Below are 25,878 nucleotides of genomic sequence, written 5' to 3'. Positions count from 1 at the left end.
AGTTGCGATGCAACGTGTTCCCATTGAAAGCAACCGATCGCATCGCACAGTGGCTTCCTTGTTTGAACGCGATCGAGCTCGTCGCTAACCGATCGATAAACAAATCGATGGAAATCGAGTGCACAGTTGGAACAGCCTTACGGATTATCGGTTGACTCGGTGCATATTTTGAGAATCGTTAAAATTTGTTGACGACGCAACGTCACTCGTTCGTGGCGACAACGACGAATCGTGACATGCAACATGCAAATGCGACGAGCCGAATTGAACTTTACTTTCCGACGTGGCCTGTTCTTTTCGAATCTCGGAAATTTCGATGAAACGTAATTCCCGGCCACGCGTCAAATTGGCATCGGTCGGTCGAAAATAACAAAGGGCCAGCGACGCGGAAGTTACGTTCCTGATTCGTCGACGAGGACCGTGTTCGTCGTCTGCGAGATCCGACGGGGGTTGCCATGACGACTGGAGGTTCTCGACACGTGGTCCAGCGGGTGGCTCGTAAGGGTAAAAGAGATTTTTACGTATTAACGAGCGGGCGTGCATCGAGCCTGCACAAGGTATGCACGTTCCCGTGCGACCGAGCAGGCGAGCAGACGCTGGTCTCTCTTCCTGGAACGCGTCTCAAACGAGCGAAATATCTCGAGTACGATGGAGTCTCAAAGGAACGCGAGCTCGTAAGGAGGAACTCTCCTTTGCTCCTTTGCTCCTTTGCTTCGGTTGCGCTCAGTTTTGCTTTCTTTACGAGTTTCGTAGTCTCGAGATGTTAATTCACTATAGTCTGCCAGGAGAGAGGATAATTGTCGTCGACCTAGCATTCGCGGCTCGAGTGTTAGCCATTTAATTCTTCTTTAAAAAAAAAAAAATCCGGAGATCCTTGTAACAAGTTGGTCCTCGTTTCGTATTTAACGCAACAAACATTCTGAATACCGAAAAAAATGTGGTTGGTTCTCATCTTCCGAAGTAAATTTCCTCCATCAGCGTTTACATTCGGTTCGGCTTAGGTCCATCACACGGATTACGGTCAACGCGATATTTTCAGAGAGCATACAGTGATCGAAAGAAAGAAGGTGAGAGTGGTAGTGTCGTCGTAACCCATGGCATGGTCGGTAATCTCGTTGTCTACGACCGACGCCGACGCCAACGGAACCTTCGAAATGACAAAGTTTCTACATTAGTCCAACTTCCTAACCAAATGATCGGCACTCTGGAAATCGCGTGGCTCGCCGGTAGAGGTTTAATCGACCGGAAGCGGCGTCCTCCTTGCGAGAAGCAAGACCGGATATTGGCGGAAGCTGTTCTTCTCCGGACGCGAGGACAATTACGTTCCCTGGTACGAAGCGGAACGAGATCGCGCGTCCAAGACAGAGTTGTGGCAACTCTGTAGGAAAGATTACGGTAAAGTATCAACGACTGCGAAGATATCACTTTCCAGAAATGACGCACGGCTAAAGTAATTTTTGGGAGAAAAATATAACCGACTTGGAAAAACTATAATTGCTTAAAAGTATAAAGTAATTTCTATTTAAACTGCATCGTTACTCACCAGCTCTTGATGAATTCGGTCGGTTAAAACACACCGTTACTTACGCCTCGTCGTCGATCATTTTTCTCGATCATCGCAACGCGCAACGATTCTCACGCGAGAGTAGTCAAGCGTAGATATGGGTAGACGGAACAAGAGCAGGAAACGCAGAGTAGAATAAACGAAACGAGCGAAGGAAGCAACAAGGAAGAAAAAGGTTGCGTTCAAGGCAGCCAAAGCGCGACTCCCGAGCACCAGCTTCTTCTCCGGTTTCTCGTGGAGCGAAACCGAAGCCAAAGAGCGACTCTTGGGTTACATGCCAAGAGCAACGAAGCGAGCTTGAGTTACTCGATGCAACACGCGACACTTTGCTCGCTAAGTATCTCCACGCTCTGTTTCGGCTCTCGTACCTGTCACACCGACGCCCCCTCGCGCCGCGCCGCGCCGCGTCGTTGTTCAATTTCGTAAAGGACATAATTTCGACGTCGACGATACAACGGTATGGGCTCGAATGACTTCCAGAGATCAATCCTGTTCATTGGCGACGAAAACAGGATGATGAAATTAATTGATTCGACAAGTTTGTTCTCAAAATCAGCGCGCAAATGTAGCTTTGCAACCGTGTCCTTGTTATCGGGCAACCTACAACCTACGATACCCCGCGGGCCGTCTAGGACGAATCGACGAAGGACTTTGTCCTAGGGTTCGATGGATTGCACGACATTTCAAAGGACTCCGATATTGGTCGCGCAAGGAGGGTATAACGTATCTAGCTTTCCCCAAGGATTTCGAAACGACTCGATTTCTAGAGTGAAAATGGGCTTTCTCCCTTGCAGCAGTAGCTAGAGAATCCTGCGTGCCCGGGGCTCGCATCGATACTATTATCCTTTCGACCATGCGAACGACACTGGGTTCCCGGCAAGTCTATCCGTCGCGGCGCCGGGGCCAAAGTCGGCATTTCGGGTAGAAAACTGATTTTACTTCGAAACGCTTTTTTCTCGAGTCGCGTCCTATCCATCGATCGTGCCATAAGAGTTTCCCAACGGATATCGGACCGCGGAAAATGAAAGGGAAAGTCGGCGCGTTAGCCACCGCAGGATTAAACGATCGCGTCCTGGCCTCGTGTCTCGTTACATTAGACCGAAAGTGGCATATCGTGTTTCGCGTGGTTTCCTCCATTTACTCGCACGACGAGGTCCAAGCTTTTCTGCTCGGCTCGGATACGCTTCGTTGCAAGAGTAACCTCTAGCGATTCCTTAGTTTTTTGTTTCCACGTTTAAATTCTCACACGATGTCGCGCGATAAAACGGCAATTAAATTGTTTGTACGTAGAAAATGAAAAATGTCGACTAAACGCGCTACGTACTTGTCCTTTATTCGACAAGAAACGTTCGTTCCAACCCCTGTCGCGATTTCCAAGCCGAAAAAGCGTGCTCGCGCGGGTGCATTTGCGCGTACATCTCGAGAGCTGCGTTACAACGAATGCGACCGGCCGCTGTCAACGAAATAGGGTCGTAAGTGGCATTAACGCGACCCTTTTCGCCTCTATCCCTCTTCTTCCCTTCGTTTTATCGAAAAATGTTCATCGTTGCGCCCGCTACACGCTATTCTTCGATTTGTCGGCAATATAATGGAATACCGGATTTGGAATTTTTCGCCAAGTAACGTTATCGGTGAGAACGAGTCCGCGAACGTGTAGAACGTCACATCTATAGGAGAGTTTTCGGAAAACATCGATTAGCCGAGGATTGTCGCCGAGTGACTAATCTAGCAGAATTTCTAGGTATGTAATACGTTTAGTCGGAAGCGTAAACAGAAAACGTTCAGAGTCTCAATGAATCATGCTGCGATATATGTATCTATCGAGATATAATACAATACATATAACAATTGCGTACATTGCACGGAAGTCGAAGTCGATGCTCAAGCTCATCCTTCTTCGAGCGACTAATTAGCTCGATCACGATACTACGATGCCGTTACAACTTGTCTTCGCGTCGTAAACATATTTTTTAAATAGGAATTCACGTTACGCGAAAAAATGCAAAATTACCCTGCGAATCTTTTGAAAAGCCAACACTGTTTCCAACGTTCCTCGAATCCATCGACGCACGCGTCAAAGTTCCAATGCGACCCGTAATAAACGTATTCGCGTCGAAAGGCTTCTTCGGAAAGCCACGAACCCATACCGCCCAAGTGTGATATAAGGGGGTCGTAAGCAGAATTTAAGCAAGGTTTCGTCTTTAATGCGCGAACGCGAGGCTACGCGCGCAATCTCGTTGCGCCTTTTAAGTATGCTTTTCACGCATTTTACGCATTTTTCGTCACGGAAGAAATACTGTCTGCTCGGAAACCATCCGACATCGCGTTCGACTAATTAATTTCCGCATCCTTCGGCCGCTCTGCTCCCTCGTTCGACGACTAGGAAGAGGCAAAGCGAGCTGCTCGGCTCGTTCTTGGGTGGAATTTAGTCGAAACATCCGCAAGGATCGTTGCGAGGCATCCGTTTTTCAAACTTGGACGCTTCATCTCGCGGATTATTGCGTCGCTTTGTTTAATTGCGAACCACGCGTACGGTTTTCCAAGAGCCAAAACCTACGTTCGACTCTCGGAGACTACCTAATATTTCGTTTCAGCCAAAAAGTGCCGAAAAGAGAGTTCCCCGATTAGGCGTCCGCGAGGGATCCTATCGAATCGAAGCCAGGATCCTCGAATGGAACGGTAAAAAGAGGACGAACGAATCCCCTTCGGGGTCTATTCGCGGAGAACTCGAGCGGATTACGGCTAAGAGGCTTACGTAAGAATAAACCGAAGGGTTTCACGCGGTCGACCACTTTGCTATCATATTTCATATTAACCGCTCTGATGAAAATCGATTTTCCTGCGGTGACACGCCAGACAACCCGTTTCATCGCGCACCCTTCTTCGCGATCCTCTTTACCGATATACGATCGATCGATAATATTTCGATGACGTGCAGAAAGGCTACAGATATCTACAAGTTTTTCAAACTTTTATCCAGCTTTCGTTGAAAGTAGCAAAGCCGTTAAGGTGGAGGATTCTGTTTCGAATAGGATGCACTCTCTGTGTACGTATAGAAAAAAAGCTGGGTCCGTGAAATTGTCCATTTCTGGCGTTGGTCGTCGCCTATGGTCCACGGTAGACGCTCGCGACGAGATCAATAAACGCAGGTGCCGGGAACATCAGCAGAAACGAGCGCGATCCCGAGTCCAACGGCCATCGATTAATAATTAACACGCGGTCGCGTGGGTTGCAACTGAAAACCGCGATAGCGTGCAACAGTTTTTCTTAGCACCGCGGTTGCCGTTCATGGGAAAAGTTTACCTTTTAACGCCGATCTCCGCGTAACGTCCTCTCGTCGTGCGAGTAGCCACGCTCCTGCCGCTCCCTGGATTCGTGTACAGCGTCAGTATATCGTTGTTAATGTTGCTCAAAATTGGCGGCAGCATTATTACGATCCTGTCTTGCATAGGTTCTTGCAAATGGTTCAATCGGAGCAACGCGTCTTACCGAGCGATCAAGGCCAGCGTCATTTTTCGTCTCTTCGTTCAGCGGATACGGCGATGGACAATTTTCGTAGCGCTCGATCGAAATCTGAGAAGAACAGGTGCGGATCTCGTATATGTACATCCGTGAAAGCGTCTTCTTCCGTTCCGACCATAATTCCGGAGGAGGAAATTCTACCAGCGATATTTTCGTTCAATGGATCATTTTCGATCGTTGAAAATCACTTTTCTCGCTTTTATTGTCTAGCGACGCAACACGTTGCGTTTTTTAATCGATTTCCGTTATTTTCTCCATAAGTTCTAAAAATAGCCGAGTACGTTTAGAGGTCGGTAAAAAATGCTTTCAATTACCTTGGATCGTAGTAAATGCAGTTTCGGCTGCCCATAAAACGGTAAATTGTTTCGCGAGGGCGACCAAGGTAAGTTAATACGAGCGAGAAGAATTATCGCGGCGTTATAAATGACTTAACGGCGTGACAATTTATCGGTGACGTTTCTCTCTCCCGCAGTGACCAGATTACGCGGCAGAAGAACGCGTTGCATGGGCTGCAATGGAAATCGGCGTGAAATATAATATCGCATCGAGTTTCAATGAAAACAATTAACGTTTCGTTGTCTCGCGAATTTAACGGAGGATACTCGGAGCTCTATGATCGAAATTCTGGAAACGGCCGGACGTACTCGTAAAAGAGGGGAGCAGTGCTCATAGAATGGAGCGTTATTACCGATACCACCGAAACGAAAAGAATCAAGAAAAAACGGAACAGAGGAGCACGCGATTTGTGGAGCTCCTCCGATATTGGACCGACAAAAAAAATGGCCTCTCGGGTCATCGATCGTCGAGCTACTCGCTCCGACAACCGAGATTTCCTACGCGACATCAGACCTTTTATTACGTTGCATATGATACGAGATGATCGATATCTACCGTGTCTCCTTCGATCGATTCGCTTCGAAACAACGGAAACGACAGCGACGTTGTTGCGCTAAAGAAAACAGGTTGCACCGATAGAAAATTATCGGTGCGTTGCACGGATCGCGTGATAGATAAAGCTCGCGATGGATAGGCGTTTCAGCCTTTTAACAGCTGCGGTTTGCACTGAATCGGCGCGGCGCGCAACAACGTGTCGCGTACACGGCTTAATTGCGATCGATCGGTGAATTTGTCCCTGCGTACGAACGCGATGCTCTCGTGCTGGTATTAATATCGAATGCAAACACTCGACGGACGAGATGGACAGCGCGAATCGAGTGAAAATCGGTTGGAGATGTCGGAAAGCCGGTTCCGAGATACGCTTGGCCATGGTTACCGTTGGACGAAACGATGTCTACAATTTCAAGAAACCGATGAAATCTATATTTATATATACGCTGTGGCTAGGTATGATATTTATGTTTACTGTGAAAGGTCGAACAAGAAGCGTCTTACTCGTTAATCGTTTCGCGTTTCATCGACTACCAAGCCGCGACGGAACGCGTGATATGTAGCATTAAGGTAACCGCGAGTAAACACGTGTGTCTCTCGCGCAACAAACCTTAAATAATCGGCCTATAAGTCAAAGGCAACTAATATTTTCTACGCGATTGAAACGTGTATAGTATATACATGTATATCGGTGAACACGAGGGACGACACAAGACAAACATAGCAACTATATCGCCAAGAGAGTAGGGAGTAGCGCAAAGTAAAAGTTAAATATTGGTCGTTTAAGAGAGAATTGTCAAGTTTGAGAAAAAGATGACGATACGTTGAATATATCGCGTTATACGTCGCAGACTTGATCGCGAAGAGGAATCTTTCGTGTACGTAGAGCTTACCCTCCATGGATGTTGCAATATTGTAACATTATACAAACAGTTTCCAAGTACCACGCGGTTGACGAGCACTCCCGTATCAGTGTCGGTTGCAGTCGACCGATAACGCCGCAAGATTCTTCGGGAACGGAATCGGATAATACTCGACGCCTACGTTGCGTTCTCGAATGCACTTTCCTCGAGCCACCAAAGCATCGCGGACCGTTACAAACTATTCAATCTATTTCCTCCTACGTATCTCGAGAATGAAATTGCACTCTTAACTTTCCTCGTCGAGTGCGCCGAGTCTAATCGATAGCGATTCGTGTTTTCGTAACGTTGATCTAATCCTGATAAACGCTTATCGAATTTCTACCGATAATTCAACGATGCACCTGCTGCACACAAATTCTCATCTATCGGACTTCAAAATGTCTCGTTAAACATCAACGAGGACAGCGAGAGACTCGGTGGTATACCCTGATCGTGCATCTACGTTGCGAAACGGTCAACCACCTAATCGGTCATTCGGTTGCATATCGTACCGAATCCTTACCGATACCCTGGCTTCGCGACTGGGTCGATTCGATTAGTAGTAACCTCGCGATATTGCCGTACGATCATTGTCGCATCGGATCTTGGAGATTCGAGTGGTGCTTTGTAATGACCGTACGGTGTGACGTCACTGGTCGCGATCACTCCGCGATGCTTCGTCTCACCGAGATGCTTTTCCTCCTCCGGAAGATGATGCTTTCGAATCGATAACCACGGAACCAACAAACGAAACTTTCACTTCCGGTAACCAACAGCGTTTTCAGGGAACAGAACTCACCGATAGAGAACACTTTTGCTTCTTTCACGTAAAAAACCGGTACAGGTACAGGTACGGGTACGGGTACAGGTACACACACGCGAAATCGAATGCACAACCGACGGCGAAAGGCGCCGTGACGCCAGTCGGCGACACACTGCCAGTCGGCGTCGCGACGACACGTACAGGGACGCAACACGCAACTGCGGCCCATCGTCTCTCCTACACGCCTACCAGTGCCGGGTTCGTAGGTGTGATCCGGTGGGAGAAGAATCGAGGAGCTAAGAGCATGCGCGGTCGACGCGACGCGCTCTTCGTTATTAGATTTCTCTACCGTGTACAGGGATCGGTGTTTACTTTTTTTCTGTTAATCGAGCCAAAATCGTGCAACAGCTGTTTCGAAGCGTCGCATGCGCAGTTTAAAAATATACGTATAGTTGCTAGTCCCTGCGAGATACGAAGAAAGAAAAGCGAGCTTACAATTAGTAAAACGAATCGTTTAACGGCAAAGAAACGTAGCCTCGGTGGTAAGCTAGAATTAGGACACCGATCCATCGGATGCAGGAAGAACGATGACACTGCGCGAATCGTGATCTAATGTTACGATTCGTCGAAACTTTAAACATGCTTACTCGTGTCGAGGTGTGGTTGGAGAAACCGCGGTTGGTGTCGGGTTATGTAACAGGTTTTACGTAGGTACGCGTCTGATGTACGCGCGAGCTACGTCCTCCGTTGTTAGAATCTTTTCTTTTTCACTTATACCAGAACGCGAGTTTGTACACCGCGATATGGAACGTTGCGGTTTCGCGAAAATGGATCTCGGAATGATAGATAATCGCGAGGAAAACAACGAGTGCGTTTCCTTTTATTCGTCTGTCGTACAATGTCCTTTTTCGAAAGCGAACAGTGGGCGTTGCGATATTTTTTTTCATAGTAGATGGATCTTTTTAATCGACGTACGCGTACGTATCCTTCTGGACTCTGTATCTTTGAACGGAAAAGTGATTCGACGAAACGTAGCGATTGGCTTTGGTTGCACGAGTATTAAGTAGCACAGCATCCGATTTCCACTAGATCCCGGCGAACGTCGGTTGTACTTTACACCGTGGTCCGATTGCGCTTCGTCCGTGATTCCCATGCCGTGCAAGTGCCATTAAAGTGAAAATACACCTCGAGATAATTAGCGCGTGTCGTCGACACGGCTGCTGGACAAATAACGCACAGAATTACTTCTCGTCTCGTTAAATATCAAGAAACACGCGAATAAAATGAACGGCGATACGCGACGCAACGGTTCACCGAAACAGAAGATTCGCCACTCGCCCGCTTCGACATACTCTCCACGGATGAATCACAGGACCAGGCGCGATAAACTTTTTCTTCTGGAAACGATCAAAGTTTGTTTCTTGTTCTTCTAGTCCCGAGTCCCTTCTATTTCTCTCCGAGGTATACCCTGTTCACGTACGCGATTGCTTTTTCTAAACGCATCTTTGCTTCGCAAAGGAAGAAGCGAAAAGGCTTCGAGACGAAAAGTGGCGGCAGTAAAATTCTCGGTAACCGCCACAAATCTCTTCCGCCGCCTTTCCTTGCTTCTTCAGACGCGAACCTAGCAGTGGTACCCTTTTACAGCCACTCTACTAATCCACTGCGCCCCTTTCCGATACAACTCGAACGATCTATGCGGGTTCGCCCTGGGAGACCGTACGAACCCGCGCGGAATCAACGATCGAGCTACTTTTTCTAGAGGAAAGAAGCTCTAGACTCTTTCCAAGGAATTCCGAAGCGTACAAGTATTCGTTATACTTTTCGATGTCTGATGGTCCGACTTTGGACCATACGAGTCTTGGCGGTCCTAGAAAACCCGTACCTCGAACTCGAGTTTTCGTTGCAAGATGGAACGTCTACCGGATTTTTATCTCGCGTACGGACTTTGCTCCCATAATCCATGAAGAAGAATACGCGCGCGCCATTGCACGATGAGGTTGCTAGCAGGTTTTTTTCTTCCTATCTCCGCTTCGTGGAAAGTTTGAAAAAGTTTCATCGAAAATTTCGTCCGAGCACCTGAGCTCGCGAACTTGTCCACAATTCTCACGAGCAAGTCGCGCTCCCTTCCTTCTCGAGACGACGGTCTGCACCACCCATCCCTTATTCCTTTGGCGTGTACTCGAGAACGAGGGGGGGGAACGTTGCGTTGTTCGCGTATCGCGACAAGACGATTTTTACGATTACAATCTCGACGTTGCGTGGTTGGCCGTTACACGTTACGGGACTCGCGTGATGGGATGGGAACGCTTTTCCATTAAACGAAGGTGGACCGCGTGTTTGACGGGCACTTTCGTGCGAGGTTGGATGAAGGGTCGAAGGAGGTAAACGATACTCGAAGCGTGGTACCGTTCGGTAAGCCGGATTCGAGAAATCGAGGAAAGAACTGGACGCTCGGTTTCCCAGCGTAGGTTTTTCTACTCGCGACGTTCCCCCTTTTTTCCACTCGGCGGCACGCGATTGTCCTCGAGGGGACAGCTTAAAGGGTTCGGGGGAAAATTGTAACGCAGCAGCAGCAGCAGCAGCAGTACGAGCGAGTTGCCGTTGAGTAATCACCCCTGCGGAGTTAGTTTCCCCTTGAGAAACGATCGAATATGCAAAATACTTGGCCGAGCGTAGTTTTCTAAACAATTTGGGAAATGGGCACTTGTGACGCGCGTAAAGCACCTAGACGTCGTGGGTGGAGATGGAACGAGACGAGAACGATCGAAAGATTTCTTTGTCGAATATCGATTCTCAGCTCAATCGATTCTCAAAGAAGGAGATTTTCGAGATAAACATTGACTCGATCCTTCGATTCCCTCGCCGCGCCGGCGCCGTCGTATTCGCGACAATTGACCGCGGTATCGGCAGTTTCAGATGGTCGGGGGCTCGTCTGACAACGTTATATCGTCTCGTATCTGGCAAACAATTTGTTGTCTGCCAGCGAGCCCATTTTCCATCCTTCCACCCCCGTCATCCGTCATATCCGAAGCTTCGTCTCTGTCAAATTCCTGTGTCGGCGACCGCAAACCTTTTCGTTCTTTCGACGATCGCGACGACGCTACCAAGACAACGAAGAAGAAAAAGAACGAGGGGGGACATCCGTTTCCGGAAATCACGTCACGTACGAAGTCGCGCCCCGCCTTTGGTCTTTTCTGATTGCTTTTTGAATCGGAAAGCTCCCCCGCTGGTGCGGTATTGAAAATCGAAGCTGCAGGATTTCTGTCCCGGTGAATGTCTTCGTTACCGTGGCTCAACGATTTCGGGGATTCGTTCCGACGCTCGAGGCGCTTCCGTGCTACGACCCGACGCGTCGCGTCGTTTTATGCGTTTTACGGGAACGAGCGTGTATGCGTTGCGAGATCTCTCTAAATGGTATGCCGCGTTTCCGGGATAATTTAATTAGTAAGCGTACGAAGCGAAGTGCCAAGTCTTATCCCGTGGGTTTAATAGCGAGCTCTTCCCCGTGTCTGAGTTCGGTTCCCGAGGGACGTATCTTTTCCCGGGAACCCCCGACTATACCCGCGCCTGCGTCCGCCGGTGATCCACACCATCGCGGCAAACGAGGAAGCGTCTTCTCTTGTACCGCCACGCCGTTTAATGAATTAATTAACTATTATTTTCCTTGACTTTCGTCTATTCCCTCGAAGGTAGTTTATCCCTTCCTATCGTCGGACTGTCGTTTGCTCGACGGGCATTTTTATCGCTACGATACAATTCGTCCATTTGGCGAGCAGAGCTACGTGAAATTCGCGTCGAGGCGCCTGACCGAGGCGCTTTTAAGGCGAAACTTTTAATTAAAAAGTAACCATCGAGGACGACGACGTACAGTTGAAACGGTGCACGACAACCTCGAGCAATTTGCGGCGATATAAAAGTTCTCCTCCTTCGACCCTTACTTTTTTCGTTCTCGTCGCAGAGCAGAGCAGAGCAGAGACAGGGCCCAACGATCCAAGTCGGCAAAGCATATGTGCGCGCGTTCGATGCTTTCTCGGACAACCATCGACGAGACTTTGCACTCCGTTTCGAAAAGGTATCGATATACTATTGTACTATTCCGGTGTCTTTCATGTAAACCGAACATTTCGGTTTGTCTCATCGGGACAAAAAGCGTTTCGTTTGATTGTCCATCAACGGCGCCGGCGACGCAGGTGGGGCTGACTGCTCTGCGATGACACAACCCTCCACCGCCAAGTTAAACCAACCAAAGGATTCCCCGTAAAGCAAAGAAGCGCGCGAGGTGGACTCTTTTTAAAGGCTCGCATAGGGTTCCAAGACCCGATCTCGACAACCTGTTCCCAACGGGAAGAAACAAAGAAAGAAAAAAAAAACAATGGCTAGTACGAACCGACCGAAGAGATACTTTTCTCTAACTGGCCAGCAAAAGAAGGGTTTCGTCTTCCTTTTACCAAGACCGTACGTTCAATGACGCGCAGACCATTTCCTTTCCAACCTTTTCTGTCTTTACAGTAGACGACTCGATATTTTCGAGTTTCCGAGAGATATCCAATGTCGCAAAAAATCTGGTTAAATAATGTTCTAGGCTGAACGATTTCGCTTCGCGTTTCTCAGTCCGTGCGCAAAGGTCGTTGTAAATCTCCACGCTGTTCCACGCTCGCGCCAGTGCGAAGCCGCTAATGAAAGGGAAAAGGAATTTATCGGCGATATAAATTGTCCCAGGATGTCGGACATCCGGCGGCGCTCGCGATCGATCGCGGTTCCGTGGTAGCCTTCTCGTAAGGGGCGAAAAGAGCGAAAAAAGAAACAATGAACCGTCGCCTTTATTGGTTTTCCTTCGGAGACCGTGGGTTTGTGGGTGGAGGGCTGAGGCTGGTTTTAATTAGGCGATCCGGGATCGGAAACGTTGGTCGTGGTCGATGCGGACGGCGAACGAGTCGAAAGATCGACTCGGCCAAGCTTGCGGGGGCGTTCGTACGATTCCTGGGTGCCGTAACGAGCTCTCGTTAGGGCCGCGATCAGATCAAATGTTCCGTTTGATACCGACAAACGAGCAGTCGCGCGACCATTCTCGACCGTTCGCGGTTTCGCGAATGCAACCCCGGGTTCGACGAGCCGTTACCGACGATACGTCAACCTTCCGGTGGACGACTGCGTGCTATAAACAGTTCTTTTTCTTCCCACTCGTAACGTTTTACTTGCAACGTTCAAACTTTTTTCTCCATTCATGGCGTCCTCGTCGATTTATCAGCGTTGAATTAAATTTCGATCGGCTTCCGTAACCGTGAACTTGGCAACCGGTGTCGTTGCGATGTTTCGAAATTCAATTTAAATGCAAGCCAGTCAATTTCATACGCCGATATCGACGCGTACGTATAAGCAAAAGGAGAATACATTATCCCTATCTCGGCGTAGCATCCGTAAGCGGCGGCAAACGTGTTTCGTATCGAGCAGCGCGTCACGGTATTAAGAGATCCGCGAGGTATTCGTAGGAGAAAGTCATAAAAAGGCAAAGAAAGTAGGTTACGGCGCCGTATAAACGCTCGCTTTTACGATAGGAGGAGCAAGGGTTGCTTACTTTGGCAACTTTGGAGAACTTTCGGTGCCGTGAAACCACGTTCGGAGCAACAATCGTCGGCAACGCGAATCCAGCAAGTAGTAACGGAAGAGAAGTGGTGAGACACGCTCGTAAAAGCAGATTCGATAAAAATAGTTGCATCTCGACATCGCGATATACTATTGTACATAAGTGGTATTCCTGGACTGCGAGAGTTAATCGCTGAATTTCGAACAAGTTTGTTCGCGTATCTTTGTGCAAACACATTTCTTGGATAGTTTGAGATACACACACGTATACGACGACGAAGCCACGTTTCAAAGAATTTTAACGTCGATTACACCTAATCTTTGCTCGTCCGAGCACTCACCTGATGATGTGCTGATTGGTGGATTGCAGCAAAATGGTGGTATACTTGGTGATGAGCATCTTTTTCCGCGAGAGCTTAGGAAATCCAGAAATCCACGCGTAACGTGAAACTTGGACGGTGAGGACGCGCCGGTCCCGCACTCGTTTCGCATAAATCGCCCCTACGAAAATCGAGCAAAACCGTTCGCGAAGCAGACGACCGCGTGGATGCCACGGAAATTCTTCCGGCTATATTTAGCGGTCATATTTCCAACGCGCGCAAAGCGATCCACCCGGTTCTTCGTTTCTTCTTTTAAGACGTTCGCATCGGTATTCACGGCCAAAACTTTAACGTCACCGGCTCTGCTCGGTGATCTTGGCTGTTGGTCCCTTGGCAAACATGCAGCTGTTCCTTGGAACCGCGATTCGATTCCCTTTCGATAAAATGATGATTTTTTTGTTGCGATCTTCCTCGTCCAGTTCCTTTGAAACTTGTAAATCTTGCACAGAGTCAACGAAAAAGTTTTTTCTTTTCGCGCGTTGCATCGAAAATCACAAATCGAGGAGAATTATTTTTAAACCATCGCGAAACAATTGGCGAAAAGATAGATAGTTGACTCACTTGGGTCGTGTTTGTCGATCGAAAGATTCATCGCGTCGTGACAAACGATCCTCCGGCGATCCATTCCACGCGGGAGACGGCGGCAGGTGACGGGAGTCGGTACGCGTCGGCGTCGTTCGCGTCTGGCAGCTCGGTGGTAGGAAACGATTCGCTCGATAAGCATTTCTTGGATGCGGGCTTAATCGGTGTCAACGAAGGACAGGCCTCGCGCGAACGATAAACGATCTCGCTCGCTTTATCGATGACGCCCGGACTTTTAAAAACTACGGACTGCAAGGCGACGCGACGTCGCCTGACTTTCCTCGACGAATTTTCAAACACCCCGAGTAACGTCCCCACCGAAAGTTCAGCGATACCAACGTGTAGCAGCTCGGTTTGTTCGTTTCGATTGATCTGGATTCACCGTTCGGTTCGGAAGGGCTCGAGATTATCGCGAGATGCCTCCAGCGAATGCTCAACCGCCTTCCGTTCGCGTCTCACCGGCTCGAATTGATTTCATGCTCGATCGCGCTCGAGTCTGGGTCATCAGCAGTAACTTTCGAACATGCTCGAGCCTCGGAAACACGCAGGTACGACGACGACAACGACGACGACGACGACGACGACGACGGCGACGACGACGCGGACATTCGAGCAACCTTCGGGCTGCCACAGTAGCAATCGAGACGTTGTCCGCGTCGAGAATAGTCATCGCTTGCCCAGGATTGGAGTCCGATTGTTCTCGGACGGCATCTTTCTTCTCTTCGAGTGCATCGTTTGGATATGTCGTTGCGCGTATCGTCTAGCTCGCGTGCTCGCGAGGTCAGCCTTTTAAACGAAGCGTTATCTCTCTCTCTCTCTCGACCGGGTTCTCCAACGACTAACGCTATCGTACAAGGATCGACCAACGCCCCGCGTGTTGCAGACAAGTGGACACTGTTTGGATCGTTTCTTCGGCTAGGTCCGAATAGACGTTAACGTCGAAGCGTTCGGAAGAGTTTGCAAAATTCGGGTGACCTTGACCCAGGTTGAGGTTCATGGAGGAACGGTCCCCGATGATTCCGAAAATGTTGGTTCGAGTGGAACTTGGATGGTACCGCGACGATGATTATTTATAGACGAGCCAGACAAAGAGATTCGAATGTGCTGCCTGGCTGCCGGTCGCGAATGGACTGGCTCCACGTTCCTTAAACACTATAGCTGTGGCTGCACTGCGTGGACTTTAGCTGCACGGGGCTGCTTATGCGCCGCCTATAGTCCGCCCGTAGCGGGATATCTTGGCTGGAACCTGGCTCGAGAAGTGTTTCGAGAGTGACGAAGCGGCCGAAGCCGAAGGTTCCTCCGTTCCGCGTTCGAGGGGCCACGTGTGCGTTCGGTTGTTCGGTGCATACACCCGGTCAAGCCGTGCGCAAGGGGACTGCACTCGCGAGTGCGCACTCTGGAGTCACACTGGCAGAGGCACGTAGGCAACCTGGAAACCGTGGGATCCCTGCTGGCTTGCCTGCTTGCCTGCTTGCCTGCCACTAAAGTGGGGGTGATAATTTCTTGAGACGCGAAGCGATGGATCTCGCTCGTTTGGTCACCGAACAGACTCCCGCTCGACCGGAAACGCAGACTCGTTTTCGGGAAGAATTGGCTTTTTAGCGCCTCGAAGCATTTCTTCGAAATTCGACGATTTCAATCGATCCAATTGCGGCGACTCGACGCGACGCGACGTATACGGCAAGAGAAATGTAAACGCAGTCGCACCGTGGAAAACTTCGGACATATTAAAAACATGGTCGCGGTTGTTCATTGTATGCTAACGTTGTGCAATTTGCGATGCAATTTGCACCACCGTGTTTTTCTCGCGTTTAATTCACCCCGGTCTCTTTCGCGGTTACCGTTCATTCGGTGGTATTCGCTCGATAAATAACTACCAACTTCTTGGCCGTCCCTCGTTTTTCTACTTCCTGTCCCCGTAACGCCGATGGAGCATCCGAGCCTCTCGGCTTCTCCGAAGCGTAGCCATCGGCGTCGCTTCTGTATCGGTCCTCGCCTCCTCGCATCCTGTCCGGGTGTCTTCTTCCATCGCGAAGCGAATCTCTCTCGCCAAAGGGGAAATTCAATTAGGTGGAAAGGCTTCGTCTCGAATAAACGTCCGACGCTTCGTTTATGAGTTGTTCGACGCGACGCCTCGCCTGTAAGCTGCTCTCGATAACGACTCCGCAAAGAGACATGTTGCTTTTAACCCCCAAGTCGTCGTTGTCGTTTTCGTCGTAAGTGGATAACGCGATAACGAATACTAAATTGGCATCGCCGCATCTTTCGAAGCCGGTGTAAGTAGTCTTGTTCGGGTCTAGGTCGTTCGGCTAATAGCGCGTAAGCCCTTGGTACGCGTATTATACGTTCTCGTGGCGTTGCGTTGGCTGGTCAGTCGCCTCGATTCGTCTTTACTCGTTTCGAAGCGTAGCGCCAACGGTGATGGGATGTTTTCGGTCGATAGGTTAATCTGTTTCGAATCGCATAGACGAGTATGTATGTATGCATGTGCGTAGCAAGCTACACTACCGTTGGCTTGACCAGAAAAGGAAAACGAGAAAAGCGAAACTGAGTCGAAGAGGAAGAGTCTGGTTCAGAATGGCATCGTACCATCGCGGCACGGAGATCTTCTAATTGCTTTCTCGGGACGATTAACGAACAAAGAAGGCACAGTGGGACGGCTATTTGTGGAAACCGGCCAACCGGCGAAGCGGTTACGCTCGACCTTCAGCGGTCGACAGCCAGAGCTCGGAGAACGGCTCCCGGTTTCTCGCGAAGGTTGCGCCTTCCATCTCGTCCATTGCGTCCTCGCGTAGCCGTCGCCGTCGCGATCGCTCGTCCTCTTCCAACCATTTTTTTCCGGGATCCTGTTTTGCCTGATCCTCGAGGAGAAAACAATCGCCGGGGGTACTTTCTGTTTCTAGTTGATGCCGGGAAGGCTGACCGTCAGTATCCTCGCGACGATCCAAGAGGATTTCGACGACGCCGATTAGTCGAGAACGAGAACATGGTTTATCGTAGAAGAACACGTTTAAATAAATGGTAATCTTTCGACTGTGAAAAATCCGGCATTTCGTTCGTCCTCGAGTCCGTATCCTTTTATTTTTCGTGTATTCTCTTTGCTATTTACGCGACTCCTCTTCCTCGAGCGGAACAGAGTTTTTCCATTGTTTATACGGGAAATTCTGAACCGAGTGGTTTAATGCTGTTCGAGGGCCAGATCTCGCGATAAACCTCTTCTTTCCCTCCCGATTCTGCAGCGACGCGAGAGAAAAAAAGGTTTCGCTCGTAATGGCGCTGCGTGGGATCGCGCAGACTTTCTCGTCCAATATTCCGAAGGGTGAATCGACCGTTGTAATGCCGTGGCTCGCGTAATTACAAAGTTCTCGAACGAGGGGTTAATCGTCAAATTTCCCGGCGATCGAGCTCGATTAGAATGGAAATGCGAATTACGAGCTGGAATTGCACATGTCCTACCGAGCAAACGCGTCAAGCGAAGCGAATGTATGATTTTTGCGATGAACGAGCGAGCTCGAGGCGTGGATTAAATATAGGAAACTAGGCGAGGGTCGATTTCAACCCTTGTCAAACGATTCTCTTAACTATGTTTTACGTATCGGCGAATTTCTCTTGCCGGCATTATCGCAAACAACTCCCGTTGAACGCAAATCTACGTACTCTTGTTAATTAGATCGAGACAAGTACGGGTTCAAACAGTTAATTATTCCACGGTGGTTTATAAATAGCTGTTTACGTCGACTCGGTATGCTCGTACGAGATATGCGTTCATTCTTACAAAATAAACCGGTAACACCATCGATCCATGATCTAAAAGTCTACGAGACTCGTCTCGGCCAACAACGACAACGAAACCAATTCGCGCCCACCGTTGCTTCTCTATTCTCTCGTCGGATGAGATTGGCCGTACGCGAACGTCTTAACGCGAACTGAATTATTTACAACGCGTGGCGTTACGTCGCGACGTTGCAAAGATCCGGCGCGGCTTTTTCGTCGGAATCCTCCTGGGAAACGTTCCGGTGCGGGTACCGCGTGTACCGCTCCTCTTGAAACGCAACGGATTATCTCGAGCTATGATATACAATCTCCATAAATCGACGAGTAAGCGCCACCTCTTTTTCCGGCTTTCGCCCTTCTCGGTGTCGCGTAAGAGTTATACGCAACTTTGGGATGGTGATTTTCGCGTTCGATAATCGGATGCGTTTGTTTCGATCGTACGCGGCGACGACGGCGTAGCTTCTCTTTTTGTTCTCTAACCCGAAGCTGCGCGGCCGACGCGCCGCGCCGTGACCGTCTTAATATAGAAAAAAGAAAGTGTCACCCCTCGAATTTACGAGGGTTGCCGGCCCTAACTTCCGTGAATTCTTCCAAGGTGAAGGGCGGTAGGGATTAAGGACGAAAATATGAAGGGATCGCAGCGGTCGAAAACATTATCGCCCAGGAAGAGACCGCGAAATCGTTATCTTTCATTTTTCACCTCATAACGTCGGCGTCGGGACAATAACGCCCCGGGCCGGAGCATTGTCGACGGCAAGGCAAGCTCGCGATGCTCCTTTTGAAAGAAAGAATAGGACGAAGAAGACGCGGAGATTTAACTCTTCAGAAAATGAGTGTCTCAAAAAAAAAAGCACTATTATTGTTACGATTAGTCTACGCGAATATACGAAGCGTATCGCGATGCGAACGCGGCAGCGGTTTCCGCTCGTTTTCGACTACGATCCGCGTTATCTCTCTCTCGCAACGATCCTCGCTGTGGGACAGGGTATCGATCGATTCCCTCGCCACGTTTAGCTTATCGGGGTTGCAACGATATCGGTAGCCTCGCGTCAACCTGGACCATGCAGTCGCCGCGACGGCGACGCGTCGGCCGTCGATATGGCGTCCGCGTGGGGTGCGACGGCACCGACGCACCCCCAACGGAGCTATTGTGGCCAGTGACAAAGACACGCGCTTCGTACACCTCGAGTTTCGAACTGACAGAGCCGTGGGGCCAGTCGGAAAGTGGAAGGAGCACGCGATACAAAGAGAAACGAGAGAACGAGAAGGTAGAACACTTGCGCGTGGCAAGAGCAACCCACTCGCATTGTAAAACGTCGAATCGATTTTTCCCCCGACCCGAATCCCGGGACCGCGACGCGTCGCTCGAACGAGCGCTTTTGTAAATGGTGTAAATTGAGCGAGTAAGACGGGCGGAAAAGGGGCCGGTGCCGTGTCTCCCTCGAGCGTTCCGAGAAAGTGCATTAGCACCGTGGAATAGCGACGAGAGGAGGTTCTCGATCCTAGGCGAACGGAGAATCGATCGTTTTCTCGGACCAAACGAATAAGTAAAAATATGTCGGTATCGGAGCACGCGTTTCAGTAACGCGTAAATAAGCAACGATCCAGATGCGCGTATCATCCGCACTAACGACTCCACCAATGAACGGTTACTATAAAAAAAACCTGACCCGATCGACGGCTATCAAACTAATTTGACATACTTACGAATACACGTGAACCCATGATATCTAGTTAAATTCCAGTATACGATTCTACGTTAAACACGTTCGAGCAGTATTCGAGCACCATTCGGTAATTCACCTTTTTCTTCTAGAATCGAGAAGACCGATGACCACGTCGCAGAGGACCAACATCGTCAACCCTCGACGAATCCCGCGCGTTTCAGCGTCTACGGAAACGAATACGCAAGCTTGCCGCTGTCGCCGAAAAACCAAGACTGTTTCAGGAACGGTGCACGATTCCAGAAACGCGACATGTCCGCGATAAACGCCGACCAAGAGGGATGGATCGGACGGACCAAAGATGTTTCAAAGACGAACGACACGCGACTGGACAGTGCACCGCTGCGCGGGTACAGTGCACTCGACCACTCGCGGTCTAACATTAGACAAAAACAGAAATAGACGATAATTTTCAAATTGGAGGGAGGACTGACAGCGGGGGATGGGAAGCACGAGAGATGGAAAACGACCGAGTCCGCTGGAAATGAGCCAAAAGAACGGCTGGGAGGTGGTGGGATATGTTTCGGACGCGCGATTTTCGGAAACGCCGATGACGCGGCCGACGCCGATGCTTGCCCTGTTCTCAAAAAACGTCCAAAAAATTGTTACTTGTAATTGTAATCGATATCGAACCACCGGTGCCGATGACTTTCTTTGCATCGAATAAAGTTTCATTCCTCGTTGCGGTTGCGTGTCTCTTGTAAAATCGTACCAGGAATGAAAAGCGAGTTGTAACGCAATTTATCGTTCTCCCGGTACTTGGTTCAATTATTCGCGAACGGTGGATTGAAACGCGCCGGGAGCGGCGCCGGCGCCGCGCCGAATGGAATTAAGAACTAGTCGAAACAAGCCAAGTCCGTCGTCGTTGTTGGTTTCCAGAGCTCTCCAAATACTCTTGTTATCTCGATGAAACCATATTCTTTTGAATGAATTTTTCGATGCCATTCGATTTCGCTTTCAAACGTGCTTCAAATAGCTTTTAAACGTGCGAGTCAACGTGGACCGATAGCGACGCGCTCTTGCAAACCACCGAGTTTCTCATTTAACTTGATATTCGGCGGCCGAGTTCGTATCTCCGGTTCCCTTTTTCTTGCCTGGCCGTTTATCGTTCTCGGAGAAAAAGTTTTTGATCGAGGAGCGGTTGTTCGATTCGGCTATTCTCAAGAGAGATTTGTTTGAATCCGTTGTGGCCGAGTACTTGATTCAAAATTTAATTAAGAAAGAAAACCAATTACGCGACTCTATAAGAAGAGTTGCCTTTAGTCACAAAGGTTTCTCGTTTGAAAATCGGCTCGAAGGAATACGGTGAACGCGTCGCGTCGGGGGGTTCCGTTATCCTGTTTCTGGTGCAAATTAGTATTCGTTTGCGTACCGTGTCGCATGAACGCACACGCAGACAGGATCGCGCACGAACGAGTACGCCCGGCCCCGATGATCCTGCAAAGACCGAACCACCACGGTGGATCGGCCCCCTCTTTTGCCGAAACAAACCCGAAAGTTGGCGCAATTGCCGGGAACAATGCACGAGTTGGACCGGCAGTGCTCCGGCATTGTTTTCGCCTCTTTCGGAATCCGCTCGAACGCGCCTCGTTGGAGCTCTTTTCGCAATTATCGACGATAAGCGTGCAAACGCAACAACGCGAAAAACTTGAGAAGCTCGCTTTCCCTAGAAAGTCGCGGTAATTAATACGAACGCGTGGTAATTAGACGGAGCTGACTCCGCGATAATTAACCGGAACGACTCGGTCGAGTTTAAAACTATTCGTACCTCGGACAGAAAGGTATGTGTATGTACGCTCAGGTTATAGCGTTTAACGAGTAAAATAGCAGATGACACTACGAGTCTGCGATTTCCGATATCTTTCCCCTCATCGGAACTCGCGTTGCGATTCGTATCAGGATCGCTTTACCAATTGTACATGGTACTTTCGTTAATTATTTTTTCGAAACCTTCTTTTATTCGATTATTCTATCGATAATTTCGTTTGTATTTTACTTCAACGCATCTCTGATAACAAAGTGTCCGACCAGTCGATATCATCGATTCGATGTCGCATCGCTCCCAACGATATCGGTGGTTTCGTTATCGGATGCAGTCGTTGCACGTTTACTCACCGCTTCGTTTACTTTCCTCGTTTAATTTACAAACTACGTTGCGATCGCAATTTGGCATTCGCGAATCGTGTCGGGAATACGAATGCACGATGAGATAATCTCACCCTTAACCGTTTAACCGCTGTTCGATTAAAGTCACTGTCGATATTGTTATTTTCAAATTGAAACGTGCTCGTTTCCACAGGTATAAAATAATAATTAACAGACGTTCGGGAAATATGGCCAGGCCAGACAAATGTCATTTATCCGTTTCGGGCTGAATAGTAAAGTGGCTTCCGCAACCGATGCGCGATTATTCGCGTTTCCAGTTTCGCGTTTCGGCGTGTCACTTGTCGAGACCAGCCATTATTTCGGAGTCCGTGTCTCTGGCAACAGGTGAACGGCTGCAGACGACACCGAAACGAAACGAATCGAATCGAATCGAGTATGTTCGTCGTTCTCAGTTTCGTGAATGTCAAACTTGACGTGGACGTGAATATCGGAATTTCGAATAGTTTGAGCACGCATTCGTCTAATTTCGAGATTCTCGCGTTGATGGATTCGATTTCAACTATCGTGGCATCTGCACTCGGGAGAAATGGAATTGGCATTTTTCGATAGATAAAATTTACAATTTTTACCACTTTTAGCAGATCTTGCTCGACAAAGTGAATCGATAAATAAATAAATAAAATCTTTTCTCGCATTCGTTACGAATTCCTTTGTAACTTTCGTTTAAAGCTGCAAAGATTCCAAGCTTGTTCGACGAAGAGGGCCTCGTAACAGGCGAGAAATTAAATTCACCGAAAGTAAATCGAATTTACCCGCACCACGGGACCAAAGGGTCTAACGAACCAAAAAATCACGTTGCTGCGCGTCCGCCAAGGAGAAGAGTAAGACGCAGCGGAAGGGGTCGTCGACGACCAACAAGGATTAAAATGAAAATCATGATCCGAATGACTAAAAGGAGGAAGAATCCAACAAATTTCTCGTCGTTAAAGTTGTTTGCAACGAATGTTGGAGTTGAAAGGTACGGTAAACTCGAAATTTCAACACTTTATATCGATGGATTTAAAGGTGACGGAACGCTTGGACCAACGAGGTATCCAAGATTCGATTATCGAGCGGTTTTTACGACGACCGGAACGTCAACCTGATGCGATATGTATTTAATCGCGGTCGTTCGCCCGATTCCCGCGGAAGGATCGCGCGGGAACCCGAGCGGAACGATAACCGCGATAACTCATCTTTTTACTCGCACCGACAATCGCATCCTCCTCCGCCATCGTCATTTTTCCCCTTTGCGTTCTTCCGTGCCGTTGGAGGAGAAGAAAGACCCGCGTTTCGTTGAATTTTCGCGCACGCGAGCGATTTTAAGCCACGACACCGACGCGTGTCTCCGCGCCATAAAGGTTTCAGGGTTAAATTGGAGAACGGGCAGAAAGGGAGAAGAAAATTGCCGAGGGCATGGATCCGAGGTGGCAAAGTAAAAGAGCCGGGCGGATGAAGTCGACCCTCTGGATTAGCTCTCGACCAGCAGGGCATTCCGCTAATCGCGTTCCAAGTTTCAGTGGAACTGGCTGTTGGACCGACAAAGCGTAATCATCCCAATTACGTTTCCCAATAGCGAACCAGTAGTTTCGTCCACGAAGAAGTGGTTTCCTTCGTCCGACGATCGTCGCGACTTGTCGACTATTTCATCATATATATGAAAAAAAAAAAAGGGCTAACCAGTTAATCTGTAATCATCCGCGGACCAAGTTAACGTAGTGTCAACGTAGTACTCGACCCACTCTTTTCTCTTCGTCGGCGTCGGCGAGGTAACGAAGCGCAAAAAATTAATGGACCGTCCTTGCCAGATAAATGACGAAACGGCATCGTTCCGAATATTAGCGAATTCCTCGGAGGCGACAGCGCCAATTATCGCGTCGATACCGAGTACAGCAATTTTAACAAAATTCACTTTCGATGCGTCGCGTCGTTCGCAGTAATGGGCGCGAAACGATAGGTACGATTCGTCTACCGCTATAAATTCCTTTTCCCCTCGTGTCGGTTGTCTGGCCCTGGTTTTGGCCCTGTTCAACGAGGGGACCCAGGACTCGAGGCCAGATTCCAGCACGGATCCCATCCGAATCGGATTCGTATAAATTTCAGTAGCCCGCAAAATTTCGCAGCAACTCGATTCTGCTCGATGGTCGGCTGCTGGACCTGACTCCTACGAAGTTACGGTAAGCGATTCAACAGTTTCCCTTGAATCGAATATGTATACCATATCGAGAGCGCGCATTTACGACTCGTTTTGCAACACACGCTATACTTGAAGTGTATCCCGGCTTGATGCGATCCATATTCCGTTGTGTATTCATAGGTCGGAGAGGCGTAATCGCGACATGTCAGACAGATATTTGCGCGACTCGTGCGCGAAGCGATACACCAGCTGGCGTTGACGTATGCCGCGCCGCGCCGGAAATGAAACAATTGTCGGATTTCCGACGACAGGAGGATCGGACAGATTTACGCAGTCTCCGCAGAATCGCCTCGCTTCTTCTTCGCGTGTACCTCGAACCAAACGACGAGGAAACATTCCCTTTTCGATAAATGGGAAACAAAACGCGCCTAAAACCCACGCAGCAACTACGATCGAAGAAAAATCTCGCGACGCGAGGTGACGGACAGGCTGAAATCTATTATCGGTAGAATTAGCGGCGCCTGGGGGCACGTATTTCGACGACACACCCTTTGTCTACGGCTAACGATACGGGGCGGTCGGATAAGGGTTGCGTAGCCGTGTACGTGCGGTAGCTCCCCTCGCAAACATCAGACTCGCGTTAGTCGTCAGAAATCAGGGGGATATCCGGTGGCAGCCGGAGAAACCAGCCTGGGAGAATCCCCGCGGTGCTCTTCTACTCTCTTGTATCGTGTTTCCCGATAATTCGATCGGCGCGGCGGCGTTCGTTCCATGTCTGAGTCGGCTGGCTCGCGCCCTTGGATCGTTCGAGTCCGTTTCTTCTCGCGATAGGAGAAAATTCTGTTCCAGTCCGAGCGACGAATTTGCTGGTGTTTCTTTCGGGTCGGGTAAGTCGAGGGAGGCAAACCAAGAGAAAGAGGCTGCAAATTGTTGTAAACTAGGGAACCTCTGGTACTTGGGATAAAATCGATTATCTACAATAACTTACGCGACTCGATTAACTAAATAGCCGTGGAAACGAGTACGCGCACGCGCACGCGCAGCATCGATTACAGCATTGGAGCCGGTTAGGTTGTCCGAACTCGCTCGGAGACGACAGAGCGTCGAAAGTGAAAACAGGAAAGGCAGGATCGTAGACGGAACGAAAAGAATGGCAGCGTTTCAACGAGGCTGAACTTTTTAGCGAGATTACCGACCGATAATAATTCAACCGCGTAGCTGCGGCCTGGGGATGGAATTTCATTTCAATTCCACTCTCCCACCTCGCCGGGAACGCGGTTCGCGTTCTAGGGGTTTGTAAGCGACAGTGGCGCGGGACTGAAAATTTGCCAGAGACCTCGAAAATTCCCGATCGACTGTTTCTATCCTCTCGATGTCGACGCCAACGCGAACGCATTATTTTACTGGATATTTTCGTACCGTTAGGCCGCGCGCAGACGTGTATGCAACACAACGCAACGCGACGCAACGCGACGCGACGCAACCCAACGCAACGCAACGCGACGCTACGCGACGCAACGCAACGCAACGCAACGCAACGCGACGCGACGCGACGCGACGCGACGCAACCCAACGCAACGCAACGCGACGCAACGCAACGCAACGCAACGCAACACGACGCGACGCGACGCGACGCTACGCTACGCAACGCAACGCAACGCGACGCAACGCGACGCTACGCTACGCAACGCAACGCGACGCGACGCGACGCTACGCGACGCAACGCAACGCAACGCAACGCAACGCAACGCAACGCAACGCAACGCAACGCAACGGGACGCGACGCTACGCGACGCAACGCGACGCAACGCAACGCGACGCTACGCTACGCGACGCAACGCGACGCGACGCGACGCGACGCTACGCGACGCAACGCAACGCAACGCAACGCAACGCAACGCAACGCAACGGGAC

At 49.5% G+C, this 25,878-nt stretch overlaps 1 protein-coding gene across 12 annotated transcripts in view; it reads right to left on the bottom strand.

Annotated features, from left to right (window-relative positions):
* Positions 1 to 25,878, bottom strand: part of LOC128873136 (protein sprint) — an 81,216-nt gene that overhangs the window by 26,684 nt on the left and 28,654 nt on the right. Inside the window, exons 1-2 of one of the 12 annotated variants that reach the window (XM_054116465.1) lie at positions 7,676 to 8,013; positions 4,868 to 5,137 (exon numbers count right to left, since the gene is read on the bottom strand). The exons of 6 other annotated variants lie outside the window; for them this stretch is intronic. In XM_054116465.1, coding sequence (XP_053972440.1) covers positions 4,868 to 5,013 — 146 coding nt within the window. In that variant the 5' untranslated portion in view covers positions 5,014 to 5,137; positions 7,676 to 8,013. Of the gene's footprint in view, positions 1 to 4,867; positions 5,138 to 6,867; positions 7,646 to 7,675; positions 8,014 to 13,563; positions 14,744 to 19,761; positions 19,970 to 25,878 lie in introns of those variants that run through there. 5 more of the 12 variants (XM_054116466.1, XM_054116469.1, XM_054116468.1 and 2 more) reach the window with 5 other exon arrangements.

The sequence above is a fragment of the Hylaeus volcanicus genome, chromosome 3 (genome assembly GCF_026283585.1).
Source record: "Hylaeus volcanicus isolate JK05 chromosome 3, UHH_iyHylVolc1.0_haploid, whole genome shotgun sequence".
In the NCBI taxonomy this organism is placed as follows: Eukaryota; Metazoa; Arthropoda; class Insecta; order Hymenoptera; family Colletidae; genus Hylaeus; species Hylaeus volcanicus.
Note: the sequence above shows the minus strand (reverse complement) of the source record. Positions and strands in the feature narration are given on the sequence as shown.